We start from the raw sequence: 27,629 nt of genomic DNA on the forward strand, positions 1-27,629 counted from the left end.
AGAGCTCGAGTAGAACCGGGCCGAAGCAGCTCCCGCCGCAGGAGAAGAGCCGCCCCGGAAGCCGCAGTCATGTTCGGGGGCCTGTCCGGGGTCTTCGAGGACGACCCCTTCTTTCGGTGAGGGGGCCGGGGGAGCCTGAGTCGAGCTTAGTGCGGGGGCCGCCATGAGGCTGAGCGGAGCGGGAAGGGCTGAGCCAGTGCGGCGGTATCGGGTCTCCCGTGCTGAGGGGTTTAGGAGAGAGAAGGGCTCGATTGCCACGGGATGCTCAGCCCCTCATGGCGTCGGCGGGCGCGGGAGAAGAGGAGAATTGCCGCATTCTGGCCTTCTAACCAAGGACAAGTCTTCGCAGTGCTGTTCTCTCTCGCTCTCATATCTGCTGTTCTGCCCCCCAATTACTGTTTTCAGAGGGGCAGCCGTCTTAGTCTGCTGTAGTGAAGTCAGCGAAGAGTGCGGTATCTCACGACTGTATCATGGCATACTCTTTCGTGGACTAGAGAGTGCTGCGTGAGATGCATGATGTGCTGTCCTCGGGTAGATGGCATGTACATGGGTTTGGGGTAGGGGATGCGGGATGACCCCACTGCTTGGCCTGCCAGCTGAGGATAACGCTTGGTGCATCTGATGCAACAGTCTAATCCGCGAAAGCTTATGGCATGGTGAGTGTCGTTTTTGTAATATTACGTGCTTATTCACGTTTAACAGAATCTGCCTCTCCACCCTTGTGTGTGAAAGGCCTTTGTGCCTCACAAATGTACCTCAAAGGCCTTTGTACCTTATGCATTTCATGGCCTTTTGGTCCCACTAATCACGGTCTTTCCCTGTGTATAAGTGTGTGTGTGTGTATGCCAGCTGAGGATAACACTTAATAAGTATGCCTAGGTGAGCCCTAGTCCATGAAAGTGTATGCTACAATAAGGGCACAATCCTGTGCATGTTTAGACAGAACAAAGCCCTACAACTCCCTGCATTCCCCAGCCAGCCATTCTGGCTAGGGAATGCTGGGAGTTGTGGGACTTTGTTCTGTGTAAACATGCATAGGATTGCACCATAAATCTGTCAGTTTTTAAGATGCCATCAGTCTCTTTTTGTGTCTGTATCTGCTGTAGCAAACAGGGCTACCCTTCTGGAACCTTCCAGTCTTCTGGAACTGTGCCACTGGTTGCCGTGTGAAGAATGGCTAGAGTCTGCTCTTGCTGCAGCACATCAGTGTTGTTTAGGTTCTTTACCGCCATACTGAGGGTGCCAGACTAACAAATGTTATAAGCAGTGCAGTTCTCAAGCCCAGCCAAAATAAAAGGTGTTTCCAAGGTGCTACCTATACAGAAACCTCATTGCTTCCAAGAAGATATAAGTTTAATTCATGCTAAAAGGATACATTTTTAAAGCTTTCTGGAAATGGGCTAAGTATTTTGTTTTTTAACTTTACAAATACAAGAATTGAGACTCACACTATTTCTGTGTTTAATTTCAGAAAACAACATGAGTGTTCGATATGACTTTTTCACAATCTCTACAATACAAAGTCCAATTATGTGTGTGTGGGGGGGTATTAATAGGCCTATGGAAAAATACTGATATAGATGGAAAATAGTGATATAAAAAGGTGGAAAAATGCTGGTGAAAAATACAGAGGAAGAATACTGATATAAAAAGGGTCTGAGAGAGCAATTAATGGGTTATCTTAATTTTGCTGCTTATTTGGTTTATTTTGAATAAATACTGAAACTAGAAGACAGAAAATGTTAATTTCATTTGGTCCATTTTGCCCTATCAAAATAGCACATGCGCAAAATAAAAAGGCAAGGAGGCAAGTTATAATATATAACTCTTCTAGTAATTTAGGCCAAAAGCTCTGGGATTCCTGCTTCTTGTTCCGTGTGTGTGTGTCAGATACTGTATTTGATTAACTTAAATCCCTATCTCCTACTTCAAATTTTAAGTTTAAAGATTTAGGCTGCAATCCTAAACAAACTTACTAGGGACTAAACTCCACTGAATGCAGTGGAAGTTATTTCTGAGTAAACATATATAGGATTGTGCTGCATGTTCCCTTCCTAAAAAACATTACGACTATGATCCTCTGTATTACTGTAGAGCTCAGTGGGGCTTACTCCAAAATAAAAGTACGTAGGATCAGGCCCTAAATGTAACATTTAAGCTTCCGAATTATAACTTAAATCTAGGAAAATAGGTTCCAGTTACTTAATCCACTTCAGTGTACTTAAGGTATTTCTCTAAACTGGGAGAAAATTGGCTGCCAGATCTCTCTCACTTTGGGGGATATACTTTATTTTTAAAATATTGTTCTCACTATAGAACATCATAACAGCAGCAAACACCCATTATTTCAGAATAAAACAGTTCTACAGTGTTCCTTGTGTTAGATAGTTCCTTTTATTTTTCCTTATTTGAGACAAGATGGAGACAGAGCTCCATCTTGTCTCAAATATATGTGTAGCGCCCTTGTTGCTGGCCTCTTACTTGTATGTCCTAGTTTAACCAGGGATAGGTTTTAGAATTCACTTTTTATTTTCCATTTGCCTGATGAATCCTTTGACAGAAGGTAGTTCTATCCTTTTGTGGACTAATTTCATGCCTGTATACATACTTAGAAGTTGTCATAATCAGGCTTGATTATTATTCTGATGTAGGTCTAACTTCTCTTATCAGCTGTACACCCAGGTGTTTGTTTTTGTGAACTCCCTTAGTCCGTACACACCTACTCCTACCTTCTGGTGTATCCCTCTTAAGCTAAAATTGTACATGATCACAGATAGTTTGGAATAAGAGTGAACTTGTGGATGAGTTTTCCCTGTGTCAGCAACTTTTTTAGGTTGCTCTTTTTGCACGGCTTTCAGCATTTATGTCAGCTTTGCAGCCAACTTCTACTTTATTGAAATCCAGCGGTGCTGATCTGAAGACTTGCATGCACAGGCAGGTCCTTTCCTTTGCACTCAGTCTTCCTTCATTTGAACCACAATCTTGTCTCTTTAGTCATCATGTAGAAGACCAAAGGTGACTTGCTTTTACTTTAAAAAATGGAGTGCAAATAAAGCAAAAAAGCACTGGGCCGTGCATACTCCACCTCTGGGAGATACTCAAGGTTGTATCCAGTTAATGGCTTCTGTTAGCAGAACAGGGAGGCCATGATTCCCCCTCCCCATGCAGCCCCCTGTTCACCCTCATATCTGCTCCAGAAGATTGGGGGGCCTTCCAGAGCAGATTGGGGAGGTGTAGGAGAAGAGGGAAAAGTCTCATTGTGTGAGGAAAAGTCTGCTTACACAGTGCTGGATTTTGCACACAGTAGTGTTGCTGGGTCAAGGCCAAAGGGTTCTGAGCCTCCAATTATATTGTGTCTGTTTTCTTTATTAGTCATCTAATTTCTGTCACAATATAGGAGGAGTTAAGCTTTAAAAATGCATAGCCAGCATCCCCTAGAGCACTTTGGAGGAAATCTCTTATAGGATGTTTGCTTTGGCTTCTTAATTGGTGTTTGAAGGGAAAATACATTGCATGGGGGTAGACCTGTCATCCCCAAAGCAAAGCAGTAAACATGAGGGAGTATCTGTTAAATAGAATCCATGCTGTATTATGTGTGAAGGAATAAAACTACTGATAGATGCAGGAAGTTTCTTACTGTGGCCAGTAATGCACAAAGATGAGTTGTTTGTGGAGGACCTGCCAACATGTAAATGGCAGTCTGTTTAAATAAAACACCCTACTGGTGGGCTGGTGTAGCACTGTGGCTAGGAAACTGAGCTGTGAACCTGGAAGTTCCCAGTTCAGATCCCACTTCTGCATGAACTCTCTTTTCTAAATTTACTAATTTGGAGTTCTCAACAAGGATGATAATTGCAAAATGAATGAATGAACATGTGCACTTTAGAAGTCTTTAAAAAATGTTATGATATCCACAATAAGTAACCTCAGTGGATAAATCTGGGATGTCCCCTAGTAACTTCTCAGTCTTTCTTCTTTTTTTGGTAAACTCACATTCCAGAAGGATATCTAGTCCTAATGTAGTAGTCAAAGAGTGGAGCAGAAGGACAATATTGTACATGATACTCATTAGAGTATTTAGTTAGTAGAAATCTTTGAGATACTGTTCGAATATAGACAAAGCTCATATCGGCAGTGTTTGGGCATTGGAGTAAACCATGGTTTATTGTGACGGGGAAAAGCCTAGCCTCCTGCTGGGTTCATGTGCTCCCTGTTCACTTTTCCTCTTCTCGTACAACAGTGAGGAGGCATCTGTGTTTGATTAGCTACAGCTTTTCATGTCATTGAGACTCGACAAGCTGTGGTTAATCTTAACAATGGACTGAAACAAGCCAGCTTTCTAAATCATGGTTTGAAACTGGCGTGTTTCAAACAATTATAGTTAAAATTAACCACAGACAACATGAGTTCAGACAACATGAGAATCCACAGTAAATAAAAAATGGAAGTGAAAGCTTCTGAACTCCTTGTAGCTGCACTGGAGGAGGAGGGGGAGCATGCAAGTCATGACAGTCAACCATGGCTTATCATCGTGACATCCAAAGGCAACTATCACTTGAAGCAAGGAATCCTTGCTTATTAAACCATAACGTGTAGCCTATTTGATCCTACTTTGCTCCTCCCACTTATGAGCAAACAAACCAGGCATAGCTTAGGGTTGCGTTTTCACCTGGGATTACAGTTTATTCTGCCCAAAGAAGCCTGGATTCATAAGCCAACAACAAACCTTTCTTTAAAGCTGGCTTATGATCCATAATGCTAAGTTATTGGTACCTTGTTTGCCCGCTCTTGCAAGTGTGGGAAGCAAAGTGGACATGAAGTGGTTGCATGCTGGTGCATGCAGCTTGTGCACATTCTGGGCCATTTTGAATATGCAAGCTGCCGTGGGCACACACCATGATTTGTGTCATGTGAACCTAGTCAGTGGGGTTTATGTGAGGGTTAAACACCTGCTGGATAACTGTAGAACAATCACATAACCCACACCACCTGGGGTCGCACGACACGACAAGCCATAGCACACACCCACTGTGGCTTGCATATTCCGAATGGCAGCTGCTGCACAGTGTGGTGCCCCACAAGTGAATTAACCTACAGTGGTTTACTGTAATAAGTGAACTGACTCTGTGGTCTAATAAGCCACAATTCCTGGCTCAAAGCGACAGGTGAACTCTGCCATTGTCATAATAGGTAGTTGGGTTTCTTGTTTTTCTTTTAAAAAAAACAAACATATATAGGGACCATGCAGTTGTCTGTTATACTAGCCACAGTGGCTGACAAGTGTCTGGTTTAGAAGCTGTTCAGCATCTAATTCAACTTGTAGTTTTCACTTGCAGTAAGTGCTATCTATTCTAGACACTGCAAACTGGATCATACAAGTGGATACTTCACCTTGGGATTAACTTCTAAAACAGTATACTAATATGAAAGCTTCCTCTGCCTCACAAGGAGAGATCTTGAATTGGCAAGCCAGAAATACTGTCTAGGATAAAATTGGTTTTATAAATGTCTCCCTGACCAAGCAGCTGTTCCTGGGAAGCTCTAGTAGATCTCAGTCAAAGTCTTCCCTGCTCCTGCCAAGTTTTTTTCCTGAATAGCGCAGACAGGTGCAGGAGTAATTTCCTTTTTGTGAAAGGCAGTCCAGTGCATTTTGTTTTCTGAGGAGTTGACTGTGATATTATTTTCATACAGTGTTCTGCTGTGGCTGGTGTTTCGTACCGAATCAGCTGTTCTAGTAAAGGTTTTGTGAGAAACATTATTAGTGTAACCTAAACTCTTTCCAAGGTACAAGCATATATAGCAGAACAAGCATAGTGGGATCTCTGTTTCCCTGTTGTAATTATGTATATTCAAGTTCTAAGGACAGAACAATATGCACTATTTCAGTCATGACAGATTATACCAATATAGAACTACAAAAGGTAAAAAGGTAAAGGTGTTCCCAGCCAGTCGTGTCCGACTCTAGGGGGTGGTGCTCATCTCCATTTCTAAGCTGAAGAGCCAGCGCTGTCCGAAGACGCTTCCATGGTCATGTGGCCGGCATGGCTGAACACCGAGGTGCATGGAACGCTGTTACCTTTCCCGCCGAAGCGGTACCTATTTATCTACTTGAAATTTCTTGCTTTCGAACTGCTAGGTTGGCAGTATATAGAACTACTAGTATACTGTAATTGGTAAATTAGACTCCTATAAAGTTCTAAACTCCTTCCAGTCAGTTCCTTTTGAAGGTAAGTAATCGTGCTGTGTGTCTGCATCAGGAGAGATTGAATGAACCCATTGCCCTTGGCCTCAGAAGAGATCATGCTCTGCCTCTCTGTATGAGTTGCTATTCTGGTGTGCTGCCTCCTGGTCTTTTTTGGTGTAACAATGAAATGTGTATCAAATTTAACTTTGAAAAACAGTGTGTGTTGGCTAATGAAAGTGTGGTAAACGCTGTATTTCCTCCTCCGAGATGGTGTCTTCTGTTAAATTGTACGTCTTGGAAGCTTACCTGTTTTCTAAATGTATAGATAGATATAAGCAGTCTCTCTCCCCCCTGCCCTTTAATATCGTCTTCAGGGATCCATTTGCTGCACATAATGAGCATCTACGGCGTTTCTTTTCTGAACCTTTTGGGCGGGATCCATTTCTTGCTATTAAAGGTGCTGGACAAGGACATTTAGATCAAAGAGGACATGCTGATCCTGGGATTGCTTTGAGGGACAGTCACAAGGTATGTCTTTCCTTAGTTTCATGCATTACATCATAACCTGTAATCCGTGGCAAGATATGGTGCTTCTCATTGGGGATTTTTTAGTTGCCATTCTCCTGATGATTTTCTGGGCAAGTTAGTTTACCTTTTGTTGCATCCAGTTTCTTGCATGTAAGTCAGGGATAATTATGTTTAAATCTCTTTTAAGTAGCCACCCAACATAGAACGTTAACTGAGAGAGAAAAAGACTAAATAAGACTTGTATTCTATTTGATCTCATTCTCTAGAAAGAGGTATGGCTCACTGATCTTTAAGTTTACATTTGTGCCAGTTTGTCTGATGGTGTGCAACCATGTAACATCTCTGTAACACTACTATAACATCATACCTAATGACATGTTGGTGAATTGGTACTATATGTCGTGTTAAGTTGCACTTCTATACACGCTTACCTGGAAGTGAGTCCCATTGAATTCAGTAGGGCTTACTTCTGAGTAGACATGCACAGGATTGCACTGGAAGTCACTAATTTGCTGACACAAGAATTCTTGGAATCTTCCTATAAGGAAGGTAAAGTAAATTGATATAAAATCTAATAGATATACTGTCTTCAAATATGAAACTGCAATAGTTTTTGGCTTTTCCTTTTAAATTAAATTGTGTTCTAGGTGTGCGTAATAAATCCATATTTCTGGTGTAAAACGTTGTGACTACAAAACTCTGGTTGGTTTCTGCATTTTGGAAGGCTATATGTATGTATTGTTTTAATCTTGGAAGTATCTTCTCTGACTAATGTCAGAACTGAGCCTTTGGAATTTGTATTCAAGGATAACACAACCACAGGGGGTTGTGGAATTGTGCCAAGAACAGTAGTCTATGAATGGGGAACTGATGCTTTAATATAGCTGACAGCAGCAGAAACTGTCACCTGCGGGTCAGGAGGGTAACCGCCAGATCTTGTTTTGTTTTTTTCCTTTTTGCTTGTACTCTGGTAGCTACTTTCAAATAGAAATCCAGTTGGGCTTACTTCAGATCTAATTCTGCTTTCATGAGCAGTATCAGGCTTTTAAGGCACATGTTAACATTTCACCAGATATGAAAAGATCGCTGCACATTTGGGCTTCTCAACCTTTTGTTCTGACTACAAGGGAGCTTGAACCTGAAAAAGAGAATGAATGAGTGGTCTATATCATATTATAGGTATCTGTGTGTGTCCTTCCCCAACTCCATTTCTTTAAATCATAGTATTACCTGTTCAGTTCAGAAAAGAATATATAGTTAACTACTCATTTCTGTTTAAAGAGGATTGGAGCAACATATACATTTCATCCTGGTCCTCAGTTATTATTTAAAAAGAAAAACAAAGCCCAAACACTCTTGCTGTAAGTGCCCCTCAGACATATTGTATGTTTACATAAGTAGATTAGAATTTATACTGTATGCACAACTCCCCAGGAAATGGAGGGGATAGAAATATTTTTTACTGGAATTTCATACCTTATATGGATCAGAAATCTAGGGCCTTCCTGACTTCATTGAACTGGGAAAAGCCCAGAATGCAGTCTTTAGATCCATGTTGAGTTTCTCATGCAGCTTCCCTTTGATCTGCAACAGTTATTTCATCTGTAGAACCATAATTCTGTCGATAGAAGTAGAGAATCTGTCTAAACTCATTGGGTTCTATCCAATTAACCCACCCCACCAGCAGTATCGCTTCCATGAATGGACAATGGGGAGAGGCAGTTCCCCTACCCCTGTAGTCACCACCCTCCTTAAAACCTGCCCCAGAGAGGTGGGGGACTTTCTGGAACAGATTTTGGGGGATGCATGGCAGAGGAGATAGTGGAAATTCCTGTTGTGCAAATGGAGATTTATTCGTGCTAAGTTGGTTTTTGTCCCATGCCCGCAAACAGCTCATTAACTGAGACTGAACACCTTGGGCAGTCAAGGTACAGTTTTTCACATGCCTACTTTTTTGGCAGTCAACCGGCAATGGCAATAAAGGGCATTTAAAAATAGAATGATGCAGACTAATCTATACACTTTCAAAAGTCAAACCTTCCCCCTGAAAGAGGGTAATGGATACCCTGCTGTCTGCCAGAAGAGGGCAATGGAGGATTTACCTGCTGTCGAGTTGCGCTATATACAAAGAGATAAGGTGCAAATATTTGCTTTAGTTTCTTGGAGGTATTGTGTTTTGATCAAATCAACAGCAGTAAAAAGAGTTCCTGTTAACTGACAACAGCTGAAAAGGTGCCTTATTTATCCTTCCAGCAGTGTGTACGTGTGAAAAGTTTTTTTTCTTTATGTATGTCTTCTGATTGTTTTAATGATGAAGGACTGTATCTATCTCAACACTGTTTATTGTATATAAAATTATATTTTTTATGGTCTAAACAAATAAACCTTGTATGTACTGTTTGCAGGCCCTCTATTTTGTGTTAAGATTATAGGTGCTGGGGAACCAGGTAAACTCTTCATGAAATCACTACAAGCATAAACATACATAGGGAACATAATTTATATCTAGCAGCTGAAAAAACCTCTAATGTCTAAGCGTATCCTGATACTGAGGGATACACCAAACCAGTGAGAGGTTGACTGGCAGATAGAATTACCCAAGTGGAGGGGCTGTGCATTTAGGAAGCAGGGCTGTTGTAATGATCAGCTCTGCACATGATTATATTATTAGTTCTTGGATTTACACTATGTATTACTGCATTCATTTTAGAAGGAAATAATACTGTGTAGCAGCATAGAAACAATCAGGTTCTTTGAGAGTAAGGTTTAAATTCATTTTTTTCCTTCTAAAACAAAGGAAGATTGTGTTATTTTTGAAGATTGCCATGCTTTTGTCTGTCAGTTGGCTTGATTATATTTCTTGCTTTTAAATGAAATCAGGTCATATCAACATGGGACAAACCTCTTCCTTAGAACATCTGCAGTAGCTAATACTATAATTGGGCTTGGTCATAAGTAATGTTAAACTGTCCTTTCATTAAGAGATTAAATCTTAATACTCTACAGCAAGGTGCTAGTTAGAACAATCTGGACTATTCAGGAACAGCTTGCTGCTGCTGCTGCGAAGTTTCTAGTCCACATATTTAAGGAAGGCTAAGCAATTCTTTCAAAACTAGCTACTCTGGGGTTACATGTGGCAGTAGTGCATTGCTGAGTAAATCCTCGATTTTAGTTGAGTGCAGGGAAGACTGTTCAAGCATTTGGCGGAATTTCTCTTGCACTCAAAACTCTGATAGTGAAGTTACTGCTGGGCAGGCCAAATCAGCTTCTCTGTCCCTGGGATGGGGAAAGAATGTAAAACAGGGAGACAAAGAAATGGGGATAAGAAAAGTGGGGATTACAAGGGATAAATGAGTCATGGTATTGAAAAGGTATAGAAATAGTAGGCTAAAAATGGGTAGAGTTGGTTTTACATGTACACTGGTCTTGCATTTGCACTGTAGAAAGTATTGTGTGCTTACTGAATTAGTAAAAAATGGCTGTTGTAGTAAAATAAAATTCCATGTGATAGTTGCATATAAGTATACCCTTCATCCATGCTTTTGGAAATTCAAATTTTATCCAGACTCTAATATTTTTTCCATGCAGAGATATTCAAGCCCACTTGGCTGATTTCTGAAAGTAACTGCATTAGATGGTGTTTATAGCATCATCTATTTATATATGTGTATTAGCATATAATTTCTTCACTGTGGATTTAGAAGTCAAACCATTCTGTATATGGTGATAGATTTACTCAGAAGTTCTTTGCAATGACCTTTGAAAGTGCTGACATGGGAGAGATGATTTGGTTTATTACCAGAGTTCTATGAATATTTGAGAGAATCTGTATGTATTTCATTGCTAACTCCACATAATCTCTTGCTTTTACATAAAATGATTGCTTGTGTGCAGACTAGCTGTATCACTTATTTTAATTTTTGTGAACTGCAGTTTATTTCAGCCCTTTGAAATTTAGTTACTAAAATTTATATTTTGGGTAGGAACAGATTTGTTCATTTTAATCAACATCTCTTCTGAACTGGCTGATCTTGACAGCAGATAGAATTTAATGTCTGGGAAAGCAAGGAAGTGTGCAATTCAGAACGTTGTAACTTAACTTACAGAACCATATTTTTAGTATATTTGAAAATATATTCAAATACAGTGTAAACTGTGTTAACTGAAGATCCCAATTTCAGGGTCAAATTCAATGTGACAGTGGCAGTCATGTTTGTTCACATACCTCCCTGTTCACAAATCAAGCAGAGAGGGGTGTCTAATTGTAGCGTCAAAAGGGGCACATGAGTGAGAGGAGCTGAATCCTTCCCCCCCCCCCATCTTACTTGTCCATGGCCTGTTTTTCCAATGCACTGTTCTCCCAGTCCAGCTCACTTCGGGTATCTGAACTAGGCTGTGGGGGAGTGGGCAGAAGTCTGGTTAGAAGGCCATAAAGAGATGGCAAGTTCATCTCCTCTTAACCCTCTTGTAGTTAAAATCAGACACATACAGCCACCTCCTGCTTTGTATTTGAATAGAGCAGTTGTGTAAACAACAGATATGGCTGCAAGCAATCGCTGAGTTTGGTCCTCTGTTTCTGTTATGCTGTGCTTTCTTTAAGCGTGAGTTAGGGAGGTTTTTTCAGATTTCATCTATTAAATATGAATCTTTAGTCCACAGTAGTAGTGCAGCAATTCACACAAGCGAATATTTTTCTTTCAGGCGATGAGCTGTCCCCTAATGCCTTTTGGCAGTTTTGGTGGCATGGTTAGTATACCAAAGAAACACAAAACTCTTAACTTTTGGTGATCTGGGCATGGCTTCTTTCTACATTTTAATCTTTACACTTTGTTACTAGTGCAACAATTTTACATGAACTGATGCTTCTCTTTCAGGCAACAAGTTTTCCGCTTATGCCTTTCGGCAGTTTTAGTGGCATGGTCAGTATACTAAAGAAATGCAGATCACTAATGTTTTGTGATATGGGCATGTTGTCATCATAAGGGCCTGTCCATACCAGTATTCTTGTCACATTTCATTTCAGTTTTTGGTCCCTCTGTGCCCTGGAACAAATCTTAAAATGTTTCTCCTTCATTCACGTTCCTCCTCCTTCCTGTAGGAAGTGTAGGCTTGAGGCAGTATCCTATTTGTCACTAGCACTAATGTAAATTATGTTACGCTAGCATAAGCTACCTCTAGTGCAACACTTATAGCATTTGCTGGCACAATGGGTTTCCTGTCACACCAGCAAACACTATTGGTATTGTGCTAGTGACAGTTTTTGCTAGTGCAGTGCAATTTACATTAGCACTAGTGCCAATTAGGATACTGGCTATGGTTTCTTAATTTTGTTGTGTGTATTGTTAACAAAGAGATGGGCAGACTTCAAGCTTGTGAAAAATCTGCTTTGTTTTTTCACTGTAACCCTGGGATCTACCAACAGGAGCCTGGTGCAAAATAATAGCTCAGGCAGATGGACGTATGCTAAGAATTAAGGAACAAAGTAGGGTGCCTCTGAGCACATGTTCAGCTCAGGAACCGTGGTACCAGAAACAAGCTCTCAGGTCCTTTCACACAAAAATCCACTCCTGGTTTTCCCCCAAGCATTATTTTTCAGTGTGGGGGGGAGCTTTTTTGTCAGAAACCATTCCAATCTATCCTCTGCCCACCCCGTGTTAACAAACACTGGATTTGCACAATTGCACTCCCCACCACAGATTGACCACATTGGGCCAAGGAACCTTAAGATAGGATCATGATATTGCTGGGCTCTGGGATGATAAAATGGCTAACTTAGCTTATAGCTATCTTGGCTTATACTAAACAAAATCTTCAGCTAGAAATTAATACACTTTTTAGATGAATAGATGATCAAGTTTAAAAAATCGAGGGAGGCGGGTGGCAAGATTCCAATAAAAAAGGTGATGGACAGTGAAAAGCACTTGTTCAGACTAATAGCACAAAAGCTTGTGCCTCTTCAATGAGATGAAGATCTCACATGAAATACAGGAAGTGAGTTTGGTGGCAGAGACTATGTGGACAATACCTCTTCCTTATGCAGCATTTTCATGAAAAGCTGCAGTCTGGATGCACCTTGCATGCATTCAGTCTTTAGGCTATAGTACTAATGCAACAATTTATATGAGCTGATATTTCTCTTTCAGGCCATGAGTTTTCCCATTATGCCTTTTGGCTGTTTTGGTGGCATGGTTAGTATACTAAACACACAAGTTTCTAATTTTTGGTGATATTGGCATGTCTCTCTCTTCTACTAAAGCTAAGCTTTTTGTAATTTGCTTTGTGAGTTGCATTTCAGTGTCCTTTTTTCCATTTTGTGGAACTTTTTAAAGTCCCTGTTAAACTTGTGGACATTGAAATGTTAATATAAAAGACATCTTTTTTCTCTTCCCCTTAAACTGTCACAAGAATAAAAACCCAGTTAAAGTTTCTGTAGTATCTGCAATATTATCTCTATATTAATCTATATATTCTGCTACAATTCATTCAGCCATATTCAGTTAATCTTTTCAACCGAATGAGAAGTCTATAACGTGGATTATGTGTCTCATACTACTTCGTGTTCAGTTATTCCAGTAACTACAGTAATAGCTTAGTGCATATTCCAGAATGGTGTGTTCCTAGAGGGTAGCACTATAGCGAGCATGTGGCTGGCTAAGGTTTGGGTCTACTATGCTAATGACACGGGTCCTCTCCTCTGACCATTCTATCAGTAAAATATTGTAGGTACATTTTAGGTCTTCTGAGGCCCTTTTCGCATGAAAGTTTTTCACAGAATAGATGTACTATTGTTACTCACAGGTTGTGTTGTGGAGATATTTGCATTTCCCCAACACTCAAGCCATCATATTCATTGCTGTGAAAATATTTTTAGTTTATTTGTTTATATTCTGCCTTTCTTCTTTGGCTCAAAGTACCTTTCCCACCCTCCAGCTAGCATGCCTACTGCAGTTGCAAGTGCTGAGTGAGTGTGACTGTGTTGTGATAGTGTAAATGATACCCTAAGTGTTGAGCAGGACATCTCTTCATCCATCTGCTTGCACATCTCCTGTAATGATGTCCTTGTGGTCTGCAAACAATTTTGCCATTAAAAATACACACATTAGTTTAGTTTTTTTAATTCTGTGGTCCCCTTATTTATTTATTTCATTACCGCCCAATAGCTGAAGCTCTTTGTGATAATCACTCTCTTCAGTGATTATCACACAGTTAGCTTAATCAGATTTAGGCTAATAACAGTAAAAGTATTTATCTCCTTCCCCACAATCCATTACATATCACACTGTGCCCTTTAATTGGGACTGGCAAGACAACCCAGCTAAATGCAGTTGAGATATGTGTTGAAGTCCAGTTGTCTGTACAAGCCCTTCTACTTACATCTTTGACTCTTTAATTCTTGAAATGTTGCTGACCTCATGCTCAGCTTGAAAACTTTGTTAAGGTTTCTCTCGATGCTTTTTTCTGACACTGGCTGTAATATTTATTTATAACATTTATATAATGCTTCACATCTAAACAGATTCCAGAGTGGTGAACAATAAAAGATAAAAGGAATAAAACACAATATTAGCAGTTATTTTAAAAACAAGAGTACCAGTGGAAACCATGACTGGTCGATCAGGGAAGGCTTGTGGAAATAAAAGTGTCTTCAGCCAGCACTGGAAACAAAACAGTGTTGGTGCCAGCCTTTTAATTCTAAAAGTTTTGTCATTCATATGGAAATGGTTATCTTAATTATATCTGCTGTGTCTTATTGGGCTGTATATTTTCTACAGGGTGATGGGTTCACCAATTGTGGAATGTAGCGCATTTGGCACTTTGAGAATCTTAAATATTTATATTGCCTAGCGTTCATAATTGCAGTGGGAAATTTAAAAATCTGTGGGTATTAAAGTCCAGTGAAGGCTGAGAAATCAGAAATGGTTGTGATGGGGCTTGTGGAAAGCATGGTTTGGAGGTTAAGCCTCTTGCCCTCTCTGGATAGTTCCATCATTAGTTAGAGTGATGCAGCTGATTTTGGGTGTCCCTAAAAGTTCTGTAATTTGTTATTGTTGTATTTTTACTCTCAGGGACAGGCATTTGTTGGATTTTCTGCCCTGGGAGCCAGAATAATAGGACCAGCCTTGGAATACTATTTACCCTGATTTGGGGATGGGGCAGCGGGCACCATCTGCTGTTCTGCCTCGGGTAGCAAACCATCTTGGGCCAGCCCTGTTTTGGAGTTCCAATCTCCCTGGCCATCCATTTATTACATTCCCTTCTTTCTGCCACCCTTTATCATTTTCTCAGAAATTCCAAATTCTGTGACTAGCACAGAAAAATACACTATACAGAGCAAATATTTATATGATTTGCTCAGTTCTGCACAGAATTTGGGTTTTGTTGCCATTACTTGGGCAGAGGGGGGTGTTGGCAGATGGGGTGTGTGCGTGTGTGTGTGTGTGTAGAATCTGCATTAAAACTATCCATGAATCCACTGGGCTTCCTAAAAAGGCTTTTGCATGCTTTTGTTAATGTTCTGTGTGTGTCTTGTGGTGGTAATCCATCAGTTGGACTGCTTGTGACAAATGGTATCTATGTAAACGGAAGCCTTGGTTACTGAGAAGTCATAATAGACATTGGAGCCAAGTCACAGTTCGTCATACAAGCCTGTTTGTTGAGCTCTCTCATCAGACCATATCCTCCTTCACAGAGAGTGAAATCTTATTCCTAAATTACAAATAATAAATCACAGAAGGGAATCTGAATTATGGATACTTTCATCAAATCGTAAATTGCTAACCTAGCCTAGTCATCCAAATTATCCATGTCAAAGGGTGTAGCTTTTATGAGCATATAACTATAACCTAAGCCTATGCTGTAAAAGAGAGGACTTTATTTTGTACCAATAATAATATAATGATACATAATAATATAATGATACATAAAAGAAAGAAGCCAAAAAGAAGCTTTTGTAATCTCAAATTGGGGAGGGCAGGTTCATGCTTTCTTTCACATAATGGTATAAACTGGCTTTTGTCAGTATTCCATTGCTTTGGTTACATTGGTGATAGTAACCTATAGCTGTTACTGTGCAATCGAATTTGAAAACTTGATGCTAGCAGGGAAACTACCTAAATTTCATACAATAAAATCAGTTCACATCTTGATCAAATTGGTTGAAGCTAATGAGAAAAGCCTTTCTGATTACTCTAGAGACCTGTATTTCAATGGCCTATTGCACTTTCCCCTCCAGTGGACTAAGGCCCAAGTGAGATGTGACCCATGATCTTCCTTCCATGGTTTTCATTTTAATAATGAGCAGGGAGCTGCTGTGAAAATTGGGGAAGCGTCACTTTGGAAGAGGGTGTCCTAATCTTTTCCTGCAATCTAAATTGTCTCACCCTAGTTGCATAGGAAAAAAAGACAAATAAAAATTTCCTGCATCATGTCTACTCTAGTCCCCGGCTCTGCACAGTGAGAGCTTAAAAGAGCATAATGGCAAAGTAAAAATGTTTTGTCTTAAAAAAAACAACAGCCATCACCTGCTGCCTTCCACACTTTGAACCTTTTTTTTTTTTTTTGCTGTAGCTTTTAATCACTATGTTTTTACCCTGGTGCTTTTGCTTGCTTTAAGTGTTTGCTTTTTGTTTAATGGGGATTATTTAAGATGCTTCTTTCTCAGTTTTCTGATGCGCCCTGCAAAATTGTAAATATTTATTTGTATATATATGACTGAACAGTGACAAGAGCCCTGAGCTGAACATATTATTTAAATTATCTTTTATCCTCTCTTTTGGCAGAACATGGATTTCAGGGATCCTTTCTCTTCAATGGACAGAATGATGTCAAACATGAGAAACAGTATGATGGACTTTCAAAGACATTTTGTAAGTTGGTGTTTTTCTTTATCTAAAACTAAAAGCTGCAATGGCTTTCTTCATTAAAGTAATAGGAGGAATAAAAAATTGGAGAATATAAAATATAAAGTACTAGAAGGTACTGTTAGAATTCAGTGCAGAAATATTAGCATTGCATTGTGGATAGGGATGTAAAATTCCCAGAAACTTGGAAGCCATGGGGGGAAAACTCCATGTTTTCCCCACCATGGTTTTCTGGGTGCAGAGGGGGGGAAAGAAAATTTTGGGGAAAACCCAAAAACAACCACCACCTAATACTACTGTAGTGCTCTTTATGGATCTAAGGTCACTTGGTTACTTTAGCAACATAAGATGTATTATGTATAACTTGGTTTGCTTATAAACATGGCTGGACCTCTCATGAGGCGGAGTTAATCCCTCATGCCTGCTGCCAGGAGTCCCAATACTGCCACCACTGCCTTAGCCTCGCCAAGTGAGGCATAGGGTGGGTAGGTGCTCCAAAGAGCCCCACTGGCCATTCTCATGCTGTAGCAGGAAAGCAGCTCCTGCAGCTCTGGGGAGCAGCAGCTACTGTTACCACAGCCACCACGCCTATGCTTCACTCTGAGGAAAGCATAGGTGGCCAGCCACTCTGCAGAACTATACTGGCCACTTCCCTGCTGTGGCACAGGCTACAACAAGAGAGTGTCCAGCACAGCTCTCCACAGAGCCCGCTCAGCCAAATGCCTCCCTCTGAGGGGTCCTTTTTCAAAGCGAGGCATTGGCAGCACAGGCAATCTACAGGGCTACCTTCCTGCCAGTGCCACACTCGCCCTCAGGTGGCAGGAGGTCTTGCGCCAGCTCTGCTCATAATATTATAATCAACATTTAAGACATTTAAAGAAATCTCAGTAAATGCAATTATTGTCTAAATAAACCATACTGCTAAATTTAATATTCCACAGATTTTAATTTATGAGCAAGTAATACATAAAATAGGAACCTAAGTGAAATATGTCTGACCAGAGGGAACTTCAGCAAGTAGTCCTTGAAACATCTGAATCATCCAGAAAGCCAGAAGCAGCAGGAAAAGCTGGAAGCAGAGGAAGACTGGTTTATGGCATCCATTCCTGTTTGAGGAATTGGTTGAGGTGGAGTTTGGAGAAATCTGATCTGAAGGAAAAGCTCTTGAGAACTTATTTAGCTGAGGAAAACTCTTTCCCCTGTCAGGAATGGTAACCAAGCATATTTAATTTAAGAACATTTAAGCAGTCTCCTGTTTTTTGAAGAGTGACATTTTATCCCCTTTTGTAAACAATTCCCATTAATTAACATTGTAATTTTAGTACATTTTGAGAGGCTGCCATTAGTGGTGGTGTCAGTCCCATGCCTATGCCATAGGAACCAGGCATAGAGGTTTTATTTTGGTGGCAGGTTTTGTAATTGGAACAGAATTTTCAAATGGAGAGGTCTGACTGGGAACTTCATTAAGAACTATGGCAGTGAGTTCCATAGACCAAGCCTCAACTTTAAGAAAGAAAGAAATGTAGGTGAGATAACTCACACATTGTTCCATTGTATGTAGTGGCAATGGCAGAATAACATACACTGTTTCTCTCACGTGTGACTTTTAGAACTACATTAATTGACTGCTATAGCATCTAACTGGAACAATTCCAGAAACTCAAGACTATAGAACAAAACCCAAATTGTCAATAATGCGGAATCCTTGGAAATTTCCCCCCTGAATGTTTCCATTTTTACCCCAGTGCTTCACATCTGTAATATTGAACATCGAATACATTCTAGCTCAAATTTGGGATTAATTGCATTTTTAAGCTTTGCCGTTATCTCCACATTGTCCATGAATTATGGGGTATTTTTTACAAGAAAGAGCTGTAGTATTTATGCATATGTTTTGCTGGAATCATTTTCACAAATTAAAGGTGTAACTTATCTTCCTCTCTACTCCCCCATGCCCACCATCTATGCTTAATTGCTGCATAGAGAATGAACAACACAGCCATATAAACAAGTTTGCAAACTTTAATAGCTGGCCTGTACATATCTATGTTAGTCCTTCGTGGTTTATAAGAAAGAAACTTAACTTCTGTAAATCTTCCCTTTGGAGAATTCTCAAGTAATTTTTTACTCACTACAGGTGCTCACTACAGGTGCTCAGGCAAGTGGTGGTTTAGAAGCCTGTTCTTGCACGCAGTACTTTTCATCCTGAATTCTGTTCTTTAAATGAGTGGCTACAGTGCTTATCATTCTAAACACTTTGCCGGCCTGGGTCTTGAGACAACCATGTTGCAGTGAGAGTTGCATTCCTATGAAATTTCATCTTTCATTGTCTAAAGGGAGCAATGCACACCATTAAATCTTGCCTTGCACTGTGTATCCTTGTGGTGGTTTTTATTTTGTTTTAAATTGTGTTTAACCTCAGGATAAAATGGCACTTGATCCAAATGCACACTCATTCAGTTCTTCCTCAGTGATGACCTATTCCAAGAAGGGTGATGAACCTCCAAAGGTTTTCCAGGCTTCAGCTCAGACACGTGTGGCTCCAGGAGGGGTAAGTTAATCTTTTGGGGTCCCCCACCTTGAGATGGATACATTTTTGAATGTATGAATATGCAGTAATGCATAGGGAACATAAGCTCCCAAATTGTCATGTTTAATCTGGTGAGTAGTTTGCAATTTAGAAAACATGTACACTTCTAATCCTAGTTTGTAATCATCTTTTGCTGGGTTGTGGTTTGGATGTAACAGCAAACAATGGTTTTCTGTGATCTAGGAAGTAGCAAAGTGAAGTGCACAGGGGGAAGGGTGAGTGTGCAAGTACAGGGCTCATCTCATAGTACCATTGGGTAAATTGACACAATGAATGCTTTTCAAGGCATTCGTTGATGAGACTAAACGAAATGTTGAAATACTTAAGCAGATAAGTTACTAAAATCTGGATGCAACAGTACACATAATTATCCCCTAAAATGCTACAAATAATTAGCAATAGCACAAAATAGCTGTCTTGATTCATCTGTTCACACCAGCTATTAAAGTTGAAACTTGCCTTTTAAGTGTTTAAGATGCCCTTTCATAATGCTTAAGATGCCCTTTCACTGGCTTCCTCACAGCTGTTGCATCTAATTTTGCTAAGAAATTTGAATTTGAACCCTGAAGTCAGGTTCATGAAAGATTATATGTAAGCAGGAGAAGACTGTTGAAAATAACCCACCGCAGATCACTTCAGAGCTCAGTCCTGTAGTTGGTTATCAGAAAGCTTCTAATAATATACTTATGAGCATGCCGATAAGCAGTAGCCAAGATTTTCAAGTTGGTTAGCATGTCATACTAATAGCTGGTGTCTCTTTCATGTAGCAAATACCAACACACACTTATCTCTGTAGCTGAAAGGTCCATTCACAGGCTATATTTAGGTTAGGCTTTGGTGTTTCTTGAAACCATTCTAACAGAACAATATTGAGACCTTGAAGTGGTAGAAATAGATCCTAACTCCTTTGTGTGTGAATCATAGACATGCATGTTGTGGCCTGGACACAGTTCAAAGAAGTGCATGCAAGGGCAAATTTTGCATGCAACTGGGTCATTGCTTGCTGGTTTTGCTGCAGCAGTTTTTGCTCCTAAGGAGACTAGCTGCTTCTTAAAAGGAACAGCCTCTTATCTCTTCCAAATTCGGCGTTGCTGCAGCAGAAATGACAGGTGAAGCTCCAGCTGTGTGTGGTTCTAATCAGTGCTAGTGCCTTTGTTCTGTGTTTTGTACTCTTCTCCCTTCCTTCCTTCCATATCCTATTTACAGTGAAGGCAAGATATCTGGGGTACATATATTGTTTCCATAATCTTGTAAAAGTTTGGTTGAAAAGGAAAATCCAAAAAGCTGACTAAAAGTATTCTTTCTTGGTGGTAAATGTTGTTGTCTTTTAATATAGATTAAAGAAACCAGAAAAGCGGTTAAAGATTCTGAAAGTGGGCTGGAAAAAATGGCTATTGGTCATCACATTCAGGATCGTGCTCATGTTGTTCAGAAGGCAAAGAACAACAAAACTGGCAATGAAGAACTGAATCAAGAATTTGTCAATTTAGATGAAGGTAAGAAACCTTATAGCCAGGATTTTTTTGTCATAACATGATCTATCAATGGTTTACATACGTTGGTTTGTGTAGACATGCATACACAGAAAAATGTAGTAGTAATAAGTATGTTTGTTTGTTTATGTCCTGCCTTTATTACATTATGTCCTGCCATTTCCACTTGCAAGGAACCAAGGCAGCTTACATTGTCCTCCGCCTCTCCTTTTTGTCCTCACAACAACCCTGTGAGGTAGGTTAGGCTGAGAGTCAGTGATCTGGTTCAGATGACACAATGGTCCACCATGGGTTAATTAACCCTTGGGGCACTAAAGCGTGTGCTGTCATCCACCATTATGAATATGCAAACCCTGGCTGGGGATTGCTGTAGTTTGTCACATCATCCGAACCTGGCCAGTGGGGTTTTTTATTTATTTATTTATTAAATTTATTAATCGCCCATCTGGCTGGTCACCCAGCCACTCTGGGCGATGTACAACATACAATAAAAACAGTTTAAAACAATAAAATTCTACAATAAAAACATTTTCTAAAATACCCTAACCCACCCCAAATGCCTGCCTGAACAACAACGTTTTTAATGCATGACGGAAGCTCATTAAAGAGGGGGCATGACGGAGTTCCCTAGGGAGGGAGTTCCACAGAGTGGGGGCCACCACAGAAAGGGCCCTCTCCCTCGTCCCCACCAGTCTAGCTGTCCTGGCTGATGGGACAGAGAGAAGGCCATCCGAGGCTGATCTTGTTAAGCGCCCTGTCTGGTGCTGCTGGAGGCACTCCTTAAGATAGGCTGGGCCAGAACCATATAGGGTTTTAAAGGTCAAAACCAACACCTTGAATTTGGCCCGGAAAACAACTGGTAACCAGTGCAACTCCTTCAGCACTGGAGTGATGTGATCTCGCCAGCGGCTGCCTTTAATCAGGCGAGCCGCCGCGTTCTGTACCAGCTGCAGTTTCCGAACTGTCTTCAAGGGTAACCCCACGTAGAGTGCATTACAGTAGTCTAAACGAGAGGAGACTAGGGCATGTACTACCGATGGGAGCAGATGGTCGGGAAGGAAGGGGCGCAGCGCTGTATCAGATGGAGTTGATACAGCGCTGTCCGGCTCACAGCTGACACCTGAGCCTCCATGGACAGCTGGGAGTCCAAAATGACCCCCAGGCTGCAGACCTGGTCTTTCAAGGGTAGCCGTACCCCATTCAACACCAGGTCAACATCCCCCAGCCTCCTCTTGTCTCCCACCAAAAGTACCTCGGTCTTGTCAGGGTTCAGCTTCAGCCTATTCCTCCCCATCCAGCCACTCACCGTCTCCAGACATTTGAACAGGGATTCTACGGCCAACCTTGGTGAAGCTTTAAACGAGAGGTAGAGCTGCGTGTCATCCGCATATTGATGACACTGCACCCCAAACCTCCTGATGATAGCCCCCAGCGGCTTCACATAGATGTTAAATAGCATTGGGGAGAGGATGGAACCCTGTGGCACCCCACAAGTAAGTGGCCACGGGTCCGAAACCTCCTCTCCCAGTGCTACCCTCTGGTACCTGCCGGAGAGGAAGGACTGGAACCACCGCAATATGGTGTCCCCAATGTCCAACCCCTCCAGGCGGTCCAGGAGCATACCGTGGTCAACGGTATCGAAAGCCTCTGAGAGGTCGAAGAGAACAAGGAAGGAGCATTCACCCCTATCCAGAGCCCTCCTCGTATCATCTACCAAGGCGACCAAGGCCGTTTCTGTCCCATGCCCAGGCCTGAAGCCCGACTGAAATGGGTCTAGATAATCAGTTTCTTCCAAGTGTGCATTCAACTGCACCGCCACCACCCACTCAATCACCTTGCCCAAAAATGGCAGATTTGAGACTGGGCGAAAGTTGTTCAAAACTTGAGGATCCAAGGAGGGCTTCTTTAAGAGCGGTCTTATCACTGCCTCCTTGAGGGCTGATGGCATCACTCCCTCCTCAAGGGAGGCGTTCACCACCGCCTTGATCCCCTCACCCAGTCTCTCTCTGCAGCTCATAATGAGCCAAGATGGGCAAGGATCAAGTAAGCAGGTGGTCGGCCGTACCGATGAAAGCACCTTGTCCACTTCATCAGGAGGAAGAAGCTGGAACCGATCCCACAAAACCGGTTTGCCACAGGCCGCCTCTTGCTCACTAACTGTATCCACAGTGTGCAGAGTAACACACCTAATCTGATCAATTTTATCTGCAAAGTGTCTTGCCAAGGCCTCACAGGAGGCCTTAGAATGCTCCAGTGGTTCCGGAGCCACAGGATCGACCAGGCTCCGGACCACTTGGAACAGCCTCCTGGGACAGCACTCTGCAGACGCGATGGAGGCAGCATAATATTCCTTTTTTGCTGCCTTCACCGCCACGTGATAGGCTGAAGATACAGCTGTAGCCCGTGTCTGATCGTCTTTGGAGCGAGACTTCCGCCACCGGCGCTCTAGCCGTCTCACCTCCTGTTTCAGAGCTTGTAACCGTTTTTTTGAGGGTTAAACAACCCTCGCATAACCCCATAATAGACAGCAGGTTATGCGAGGGTTGTTTAACCCTCAAATAACCCCCACTACCCAGGTTTGGACGACATGAAAAGCCACAGCACCTCCCATCCGGGGCTTGCATGTTCATAATGGTGGCCGGCACACGCCCCTGCTCTTCATGGGTAAATTAACCCACAGTTGGCTGTCGTGTCATGGGAACTGGTGCAGTGACTGCCCAAAGTCAACCAGTGAGCTCCATGGCTGACTGGGGACTAGAACCGAGATCTCCTGAACCCCAGTGCAACACTCTAACCACTACACCACATTGGCTCTGTAATGATGTCTCAGATTATTCCATATTATTTTTATTGGAATATCATTTACTGCATTGGTTGCCTTCAGTAAGGACATTCTCACTTTAAATGTATTACACAGCTGAAGCTCATGCATTTGATGAACAGTGGCAGAAGGAGATTCTGAGGTTCAAGCCCTCTGGAGGAAGAAACAATATAGATGCACCAAGACATAGAAGTATCCATCATGGAAGCAAGGAAGAAGCAACCAGAAGGTATACAATCATTGTTATCATCCTTGTATGGCATTACGGGAGTAAATTCTCAAATATGTCTAGCATGCTTTAAGATACTGGTGTGCAAATGCATTGCTTTTTCAGGAAAATAGTCATGACTGCTGTGCTGTTGGCACCATGCCTGCCTGCAAACAAGTTAGCATATTTATGTTGTGGTTGAATTGGAGGTTCTTTCTGTCCATCTGTCGAACTTCAGTTTAAACATGAGAAGTGCCTGCAGAAAGGAGAGGAAAAATTGTCTTAATGGCTCCAGCATCTTCGATCAATGCATAAATGGATTAAGATGAACGCAAATTGGGCTGGGGAACGAGGAGGTCATGCCACACATGACCGCTCCCCACCAGCTCTCTTAAGAGTCTCTTAACTTGATCCATGAATGAAGATTGAATTGAACAATAGTTTTATCCTTCTTAAAACAAATGTGGGGAAGGGGGTGCTGGTACACCACAGTTTGAACCCAGGTTATGGCCTCTATTTATTTCTATGTGAAATGGTACAGCTTTGTATTACTGCCGCTTTAGAGACATCTACCTATTGGTGACCAACACTCTTGGGTTTTTTAACAGATAGTTAAAAAGTTTATTGTGCAAGATGTTTTCTGTAAAAACCCTAAACATCAAGTATTCCCTTTTCTCATTACTGTTTCAGGGAGAAGACCTACCCAAGAACAGCCATAGAGGGGCCCCAATGGTCTAAATCTTCTGTGGAGAAGCTCAATATCAAGGGATCACATGTTCCTCTCAAAACAAGCAAAAAATAAATTGCTGTGTTGCTTTTCAAATTAATCTGGCTGTTTTGGGGAGGGCACAATAATTCTGGATCAATGAATAAGACCAAGCTTTCTGTTCTTAGCAGTAGTGATTTTGCTCTTTGACTACTGAATGTTTGTGACAGCTCAAACTCCTTCGCAACATTTGGTTTTGAGCAGTGAAAGTAAAACTGATATGGAAAAGCACTTTATGGTGTTAAAGCACAGAGTTTTTATGAACACCAACTGCTCTAGCAAGTGTGGAGACAACGGTATCACTGCAACTACAGGTGCATGGTTTCAAAGGAGTACAGTTAATAAACTGCTGTTTGTAACTCAAGCAATACTGCTGTGGTTTTGGTGAAGAGTCAGTCAAAGTCTAGAGCATTGTAAAGACATATCAATAGCTTTAAAGCAATACTTTACTGAGTAGCATGTGTACTACACTTCTATTAATCAGTCAATATTGATAGATGAGTCCTCAAAAAATGGTCAGGTAAATTGCTTAAATAAAACTGAATTTTGCCACCATTCTCTCAATTTTGTGAATTCCTTAGCACAGCCACCTCCCCTAAATTGATGGTCATTCTGCTGCCTTGGAAAATGATCCTGATTTCACCTCTGCCATATTCCTTGCTAAGGTCAAGTAGCATGTCGTTAGTCCCTTTCCTGTAGCAATAAACCACAGTCTTACTAATTAAACTGAGCTGTAACTATTTGGGCAGATTGGTGTTGGGAGTTATATTTGAGCTAGTGAACAACCAAGAAGTGTAATTCATTGCCACCTTTGTGAAGGAAAAGGTATTTCCAGGTATTCTAAATTAATTATTAGATATAATGGATTTTAAAACTTATTTTGAACAAAAAAGCCATTAATTTCCATGTTTTTATTTGTTTTCATTTTTGTATTTTAATTGTTGTCTTAACTAGTTTTGTACACAGCCTGTGATTTGTTAATGAAAGGGCAGTATATAAATATTTTCAGTAAAAATAGCATTTTCTTTTTTATCTGATGGCTGTTCAGAATAAGTTACCAACATATATTGCCTAAATCAAATTAATAACTTAACAAGTCAGGTTTTCTGGGGAGTAAAAAGGTATCAAGAATCTGAATTGCAGCATTTCCGTATTTGGGACTGCACATTCTGATTCCCTCTCTGAAGCATAATTATTTTAATATTTATTTTAACATGTCCCGTGTAGATCTATCTGTTATGGTTTGCACTAGTTTGTTTTCCCTTTGTTTTTAATAAAATAGCTTTCTGAATCATATTTCGATAAGTTTTATTAATAATTAATTTTACTTTGGTAAAAGTTTTAATTTTCATGAGTAAATGTAGTCATTCGTAATTGGAAAATATATGACCACTGAAACACATGTCACCTTCAAAATTCTGGACTGGAGCAAAAATCCACAAAAACCACATCAGGTGATTTAGAGCTGCTTCTAGCATGCATCTTAAGACTGTCTTTAGTGCTCTACTCTTCATCTTTACTACGTTCAGCTCTCTTTTGAAGATGCTTTCCTCTTGTTCCCTCGTGATTATTTGGCTCTTCCTTCGTTTGGTTTATTCTGTTTTGATGAGAAAGTTATGGACTACAGATGCAGAAGACTGTGGGCATTCTGATTTGGGGGGCATTTTCTCTTTCAAAACCAAAAAATGTTGCACAAAAATATATATCAGGGAATGCTTACACATTGCTTTCACAGCGGAGTTGCAGTTTTGCTGGCTGTGTGTTTTCACTGTGAAATATTCATGACGCTTCCATTCTTTTAATAGATGGGATGTTATTTAAAACGTAAGGTTATAGTCAACCTGTCGTTGTACAAGCTATAAGTACACCAAATTAAAGGCGCAATCCTATGCGTGTTTAGACACAAAAAGCCCCACAACTGTCGGTATCCCCCAGCCAGTATGGCTGGCTGGGACATGCTGGCAGTTGTAGGCTTTTTTCCTGTCTAAACATGCATAGGATTGCACCCTAAGTGAATTTGTCAGTTCTGCAAGTTAGCTCAAGGCTTCTCAGTTCAGACATTGCCCTTGTATAGGAATAGGCTTGGAAAAGTTTGAATTTCTGACATTTGAATGTCGTAACACATATAGACTATCCAACATAACATATACAAAGTAAAGGAACTGTACTGATACTTCTTTCAATAAATATCTTGGTCTATTATGATTTTTCTGCTCTTTAAAGTTGTGCAGGGAATAAATGTATATGTATGCATATTCTTGATACTGAATAAACATTTGCCTAATCCATAGTATTTGAGCTGGCAGTGTTGCATAAATCAAAATTCTCAAATCTAATGGAAAATTCATAAATAACACTTGCCACTTTTTTGTTAATAAAGAACTATTCAACAGAATAATATACCTCTTCTCATCAAATTATGTAAGTAACTAAGGCAGCTATCCTATACACACTTACCTGGGAGTAAGTCTCATAGAACTCAGTAGGGCTTCCTTTTGAGTAGACATGCATGGTATTGTGCTCTAAATGTATTTTTTCCTAAGAAGCAGCATGGTTGCATTTAAGAAAAAGGAGTACTAGCTTTCTGAACTGAACACTTGACCAAAGTAGCAATGATCCTTATGCAGCTGCAGGTAGACTAGTGTTCCTGAGTCCTTAAAGCAGGGGGATGTTATAATGTAGTGGTCCTCTGAGACTGCTGCCCTGAGACCCTACCAGCTCCATAAGCAGCCTAGCTAACTCAAACTAGCAAACATTGTTTAGTTTCACAGATGCTACTAGCTGCTGCCAGGGAACATGATTCTATACTCTGGATGTGGAAAGCTCGGTTCTGGCACAAATCCCTTGATTTATTCACTTCTACCATTAAGATTACAGCTGGCATGTGATCAAGCCAAGGAATCTAGGCATAGATTCTGAAATTGCCACCTGTTCACTGTGCTTCCCTGTTATATAGGGAACTTCTAATGGGGTTTAAAGCATGTTTATAGGACAACAGGTGTTCTACATATGTCACCATTCCTCTGGTTCTGGCCAGTCTACCCAAATATGAGCAAAATGTAAAGTATCTATTTCCATGAAACAGTGTTACAAAATGAACATTTAGCAAACTCCTTGGCCTATATGAATACCGGAAGGTTTGGGGAGTACAGAGTCAAGCTTGCAGAACCAAATGGATA

The 27,629-nt window shown here is 40.8% G+C and overlaps 1 protein-coding gene across 9 annotated transcripts; it reads left to right on the top strand.

Moving 5' to 3' along the window:
• MLF1 (myeloid leukemia factor 1) lies at positions 1-26,852 on the top strand. 9 transcript variants are annotated; one of them, XR_014789615.1, is made up of 11 exons: positions 1-116; positions 6,559-6,712; positions 11,414-11,458; positions 11,587-11,631; positions 12,856-12,900; positions 16,492-16,578; positions 18,995-19,123; positions 20,499-20,658; positions 23,573-23,705; positions 24,375-26,093; positions 26,422-26,844. XR_014789615.1 is itself a non-coding variant. In XM_084847351.1 (10 exons), exons 1-10 carry the CDS (start codon positions 70-72, stop codon positions 24,484-24,486), a joined length of 957 nt encoding a protein of 318 aa, XP_084703477.1. In that variant the 5' UTR covers positions 1-69; the 3' UTR covers positions 24,487-26,852. The 9 variants fall into 9 exon arrangements, 6 of the variants coding, with proteins under 6 accessions (XP_084703477.1, XP_084703479.1, XP_084703483.1 ...); XR_014789616.1 differs by lacking the exon at positions 11,414-11,458; XM_084847351.1 differs by having other exon boundaries at positions 24,375-26,852.
• The last annotated feature ends 777 nt before the right edge of the window (positions 26,853-27,629 follow it).

This window comes from Heloderma suspectum, chromosome 3 (assembly GCF_057233095.1).
Source record: "Heloderma suspectum isolate Gila_16-S chromosome 3, 16-S_ref, whole genome shotgun sequence".
Lineage (NCBI taxonomy): Eukaryota > Metazoa > Chordata > Lepidosauria > Squamata > Helodermatidae > Heloderma > Heloderma suspectum.

Coding starts and splice junctions, on each gene's coding strand:
- MLF1 (XM_084847355.1), top strand. CDS start 6,452: ATGGTGTCTTCTGTTAAATTGTACGTCTTGGAAGCTTACCTGTTTTCT. Junction 11,459..11,586: donor TTGGCAGTTTTGGTGGCATG/GTTAGTATACCA, acceptor CTTCTCTTTCAG/GCAACAAGTTTTCCGCTTAT. Junction 19,124..20,498: donor CACGTGTGGCTCCAGGAGGG/GTAAGTTAATCT, acceptor CTTTTAATATAG/ATTAAAGAAACCAGAAAAGC.